Source organism: Microtus ochrogaster, unplaced genomic scaffold (assembly GCF_000317375.1).
Source record: "Microtus ochrogaster isolate Prairie Vole_2 unplaced genomic scaffold, MicOch1.0 UNK25, whole genome shotgun sequence".
Taxonomy (NCBI): Eukaryota; Metazoa; Chordata; class Mammalia; order Rodentia; family Cricetidae; genus Microtus; species Microtus ochrogaster.
Genome location: NW_004949123.1, coordinates 1,726,297 through 1,731,779, shown reverse-complemented (window position 1 = coordinate 1,731,779; position 5,483 = coordinate 1,726,297). Strand labels below are relative to the sequence as shown.

Sequence of the window (5,483 nt, the reverse complement as noted above, 5' to 3'; positions counted from 1 at the left end):
GCCCACCTCCATCCAGGTTTAGTAAGTTGAGCATCCAAACCGCCCAGGCCCCCCCAAAGCCAGCACGTGCAGTAGGATCAAAAACCCATTGCCCTTGTTCTATGGCACCCTCCCCCCATCAATCAAATTCACCCACATAGGTCACCAGTTTTAATTTTTAGGACAGAGTCTCATATCATCTAGGCTGGTCTTGAAGCTGCTATGCTGTGGCTATAGGTTCCCCCATTTTGCTTATATTCATTTAACACACATTTACTGAAAGACATGTGCAGAGCTTTGTGATTTTTAACACACTCAGACCATGATGCTCCATAGCTTGAAATCCCATGATTCCCAACACCTCCAGGCGGATTCCTAGCTCTCTGATGCAACATTCACAACACTCAGCCACCAAGGTCTGGTCTCTAAGAGCACCCATCGTGCTGTGTCTCTATTTCACACCAACATTTAGCTTTTCTGGATTTGCAGCTTCCCAGACCACTCTGTCTCTCCTTCCCAGGCATATGCACCTTTTGCTTCCTTTCCCCTAAGTATCTGACTTTTCCTTTCCTTTTTCCTAACTTCACACACACACACACACACACACACACACACACACACACACACACACTTTCATCTGTCCTGGCTGACTCATCGAGATGACACTCACCTTTTCTGAGAAACCCTCCTTCAAGTTCCTACTCTTAGGGCATTCTACCTGTGACTCCTTCACAGTACATGTGCCCCTGTGGGAAGCACATTATTTGTGTTTGTTATGTGTGTGGGTTGTTGGAATCAGGTTCTTATAGCTAGGCAGACTTAAAATTCCTGGTTCTCCCGTCTTCGCCTCCCAACTGCTGGGATTATAGGTGTATGCTTGTCTTGTCTTTACTGATGCTGTTGCTGGCCTGTCTTTCCTACTAAACTAACTGGGCAGTTATCTAATTTTAAATTAGTTTATCTAATTTTAGACTACATGCCCTTAGAGTTTAGCAGAGTGCCTGGCATATAAACAACAAGATTGAATAGAAGGAAGCTCTTTTGATTGTTATCAAGCTCAAATTACCACTCAATTCACTTTATTGTGCACCTTTTCAAATATCCCCAATACTTAAACTAGGAAAAATATGGCTTGTATTTCCAGAGCACTAAACACAATTAAACAGACACATAAACAGATGTGTTCTTGCATTAACCAGAGGACAGAGGTATCATGAAGACTTGCTTGAAGTATGACCTGGAGTCTCTCAGAGGGCTCTCATCTACTCCACATCTCATTTGTCTTTGGAGTACAGATCTCAAAGCAAGAAGGAAATAGTAATTTGGTGGAACTCAGCTTTCCCGTCATTTATATTAGCCATTGCTTTGAGGGGCCTTATTCTACAGAAGACTTTACTTCCCTCTCCTGAAAACCACTTCTGAAACGTTAGCAGACCCTAATAGTGGACCAAGGAGACAGACAGAAACCAGATTTCTCTGATACTAGGTGGTCTCACCAGAGTTAGGTTACCAGGAGTCTGCTGGAGACCCCACTGGGAATTTCTGAGGAAACCTCAGTACCTTAGATGCCCGCAGATTTCCCAAGTGTGTGTCTTCGTCACTTAACGCAAGGTGCGAGAAAGATTCCTGAGAGTGAGGCATACTTAGACTCAGAATTAGTTCCAGGAGATTAGCGCAGCCGCAGCACAACCTGGCTCCTAGAGGATCCCGGGTCCCAATTGTTTTGAACGCCCAGTTTTTGGTTGCCAGGCAACTACCCCTGCATTTATGACAGAGACGTAGTCCCTTCGAGAGATGCGCCACCTGGCGGTTCAACTCAGAAGGCTCCTTGGGAGGAGGTTGTGAATACCGAGAAAGCAGACCTGGATTGCACTCTGGAGCTTCTGTAGGAAAACGCCGGCCTCCCACAGCACGGGAGTTCCGCAAAAGCTGAAGAAAGAAGTCCTTTAGGATGACTCAAAGGTTTCCTTCTCACCCTCGCCTAAAAAAAAGCGTCCCCATTTTCAAAGTAAATGAGAGTACGAGAATATCAGAAACCCAAAGATCTCACGTGTCCTGATTGGAAAGTTGTCGGTTAGGTCATTCTCCTTGCTGTTTAACTATGCAGACGTCAGGGTTGCTTATCGACCCGGTTGTAAAAACGTGGATGGATTTGGCGAGGTGGAAGCGTGGAAGTGGCTTTTGCACTTAGTGCTGGGGCCTCTCTAGGAGACGATCCCTGGAAGGTTGTGATGACGTCTGTCATCATTTCACACGCCACGTTTACAAAATAAGATGTTTAGAAATAACCCCTGACCTGGAAGAGCAATAGGGGCGAAATGAACTGCTGAGATGGTTTTTTGTGGGGAGAGGGGGAGTTCTTTTACCGAGCTTTACGTAAGCCTGTTGGGTTAGTTGCGAACCCTGGCGCGCGCACTCCCACGCCGCGCGCCAGCGGTGGCGGCTGCCATGGATACAGGCAGGTGAGCGGCAGAGGCGCGCGTGGTCCCTGCCCCACCCGCGCTGAGCGAAGAGGATGCGGTTGTCAAGGCGACATGGATAGGAGGAGGAGAGGACCGAGGGAGGAGGAAGGATGGGCGGCCTTGGCGTAGCCGCAGGGAGGTGACTGAAGCGAGTCCAGCCCCTTGCATCCTCCCCCTGTGTACCTCCCTCCTCTTTTTTTCCTCCTTCTGCCAGCATAAGCAGCCACCGCAGCACCTGAGCCGCTACTGCCGCTGGCTCAGGACAGCGCTATGGCTGAGCCTGGTCTCAACCCTCATCCCTCTGCCAGAGGCGGAGGAAGAAGTGAAAGGCGCACATCCCAGCTTCTGTGGCTGTTGCTCTGGGCTGAGACCACCTTCCAGGTAACCCTGGGAACCGGACCCGAGCTTCACGCCTGCAAAGAGGTACTGTTCATTCCACCTCCTTGACCTGGTCTCACTTTGGTCAAAAAAAAGGCTTAGTCCAGATGGAGACCTTGGGGATCCAGGTATAGTTTCAGAGGCCACAGAGTTCAAATTACTCCAGGGATGAGGAGTAGGGGCTGGGGGGAGGGAAGCAGGCTGGCGTTGTGATGGGGGAGACCAGCCCATTGAAGGATTCATAAAATAGATCACCCTCACAAGCTCTCGGCTCTGGCTCAGCAAATAAGGACCAAAGGAGTGACAGTTCCCAGAAATAAAGAGAAGACAGGCGTTGCATTCCAGGTGGGGTGAAATTACCTAAAAAGTGGTCAGAAACACTGAAAGGCCAAACAGAAAGAAGAAAGGATAAGGAGAAAGTTGGGGAAGGTAGTAAACTGGTCTCAGGAGCCTTGGGGTTTGAGGGTGGGAAGCTCGGAAGTGTGCCCTCCGTGTTAACACTCAATTGCCCTCAGGCTGCTAATAGTGGTCCTGCTGGCACCCCTTGCCTGTTCCCTTGTAGCTGTGTGCAGTGTTTAGCATGTTTTATGTGTTTTCTCTCACCCTTCCCTCTGAACTTCTGCTAACATATGCCATGAGTCTTTTTCAAGGTGTCTCGAAAACGTTAGCGACATAATCCAGGCAGTAGGAGGTGAATGTCTTTTAACAACGACAAAAATGCTTTTTGAAAATTGTTTTGGGGGAGGAGGGATTTGGCATTAGGAAGAGCAAAACTCAATAGTTCCTGTCTTAGCAAAATTATATTTGGTTTTTGCTCTAAGTGACTTAAGCACATATGGTAGTGTCAACAATAAAATATTTACAAGAACTATATTGGGGAAGGGGGAATAAAATGTATCTATGCAAAATGTGAGAGTTTTGAAACAATGCTATATGTCAAACCCAGCTAAAGTTTTGAGGGGTTAAAGTAATCCCTCTAAGTCATCCATCAGTGCTCACTAACAGTGCTGGTCCATTCCCATAAGAAGTATTATTATATGGAGGCCCTAAGCACTAGTCTGTCTGCAAGCATAACAAATCATGAAAGAAGCAAGGGGGATTTTTACACGAATAAAGTTAGATTCATTAATATTTAAAGTGACCCGGGGATGGAGAGATGGCTCAGTGGTTAAGAGAACTTTTTTTTTTTTTTTTTTGGTTTTTCGAGACAGGGTTTCTCTGTGGCTTTGGAGCCTGTCCTGGAACTAGCTCTGTAGACCAGGCTGGTCTCAAACTCACAGAGATCCGCCTGCCTCTGCCTCCCGAGTGCTGGGATTAAAGGCGTGCGCCACCACCGCCCGGCTTTTTTTTGGTTTTTCGAGACAGGGTTTCTCTGTGGCTTTGGAGCCTGTCCTGGAACTAGTTCTGTAGACCAGGCTGGTCTCGAACTCACAGAGATCCGCCTGCCTCTGCCTCCCGAGTGCTGGGATTAAAGGCGTGCGCCACCACCGCCCGGCTTTGGTTTCTCGAGACAGGGTTTCTCTGTGGCTTTGGAGCCTGTCCTGAAACTAGCTCTGTAGACCAGGCTGGTCTCGAACTCACAGAGATCCGCCTGCCTCTGCTTCCTGAGTGCTGGGATTAAAGGCGTGCGCCACCATCACCCGGCAACTTGCTGCTTTTGTAGAGGATCTGGGCTCAGTTTCCAGCTATCTGTAATTCCAGTTCTAGGGGATCTGACTCCCTGTTTTGGTCTCTGGAAGCACTGCATGCATATGGGACACATACATGCATGCATGCAGGCAAGCACTCACATATAAAATTAAAAAAACAAACTGAAGTGACCCCTATGGCTGAGACGTAACTACAAGGATTATTTTAACCTCTCAAAACGTTTGCTAGGTTTTGCTAGACCTTGTTAGACTTTTGACATGTTTTCAAACTGCCCAGATCTTGCATAGCGTATAGAATGCTTGTCTAGCACCTATGAAGCCCTAGGTTTGATTCCCTGATGCTGAATACACAAGGCGTAGCAGCTCACATCTGTAATCTCAGCGCCTGCGAGGTAGAGGCAGTGGGATCAGAAACCCAAGTTCCTCCTCAGCTACAGAGTGAGAGGCAGGCTCCACAGAGTCACCCCCGACCTTCATTTGAAATGTGTGTACTCATATTAATACATATATCATAAAAAAAAATACCTACTAGGGAAAACCAGCAAAAACTGGAAAATGACCCGTCGGCAGGCTTCTCAGAACTTCTACCAGTCCCAGTAACACCCTGGCCCTGGCCATTTACGTTTTTACCAAGCCGCTTCATGATGTCCGCTTCATGACGTGTTTTAAAGATGACCAAGAACACGATGATCTTCCCAGTGACACTGGCTTTGGTTCACTGGCCTTGGTGGCCTGTGGTCTAACTCCTTTGCCTAAGGATTAAACGCTGTCATTCTCTTTGAGGAAGATACGGATTCTACCATTCAACTGCTGGCTCTCACTAGACGTTTGTCCAGTGTGGACCATATGAGACGTGAAGGCCTTAAACACTTACGTCATCTTGGTGGAGAGGGAGGGAAGGCTATCAACTTAAGAACTCTCCTTTGAGCCGGGCGGTGGTGGCGCACGCCTTTAATCCCAGCACTCAGGAGGCAGAGGCAGGTGGATCTCTGTGAGTTCGAGACCAGCCTGGTCT

The 5,483-nt window shown here is 48.0% G+C and overlaps 2 protein-coding genes across 5 annotated transcripts in view; one reads left to right on the top strand and one right to left on the bottom strand.

The window, feature by feature from the left end:
• CUNH1orf194 (chromosome unknown C1orf194 homolog) overlaps positions 1–2,212 on the bottom strand; it is a 12,058-nt gene extending 9,846 nt beyond the window's left edge. For all 4 annotated transcript variants that reach the window (XM_026789618.1, XM_026789617.1, XM_005367897.3 and 1 more), the window contains exon 1: positions 1,540–2,212. In XM_026789618.1, coding sequence (XP_026645419.1) covers positions 1,540–1,620 — 81 coding nt within the window. In that variant the 5' untranslated portion in view covers positions 1,621–2,212. The remainder of the gene's footprint in view (positions 1–1,539) is intronic.
• Positions 2,213–2,358: 146 nt separating this feature from the next.
• The window catches only part of Kiaa1324 (KIAA1324 ortholog), a 79,378-nt gene continuing 76,253 nt past the window's right edge, over positions 2,359–5,483 (top strand). Inside the window, exon 1 of the mRNA XM_005367894.2 lies at positions 2,359–2,864. Coding sequence (XP_005367951.1) covers positions 2,712–2,864 — 153 coding nt within the window. The 5' untranslated portion in view covers positions 2,359–2,711. The remainder of the gene's footprint in view (positions 2,865–5,483) is intronic.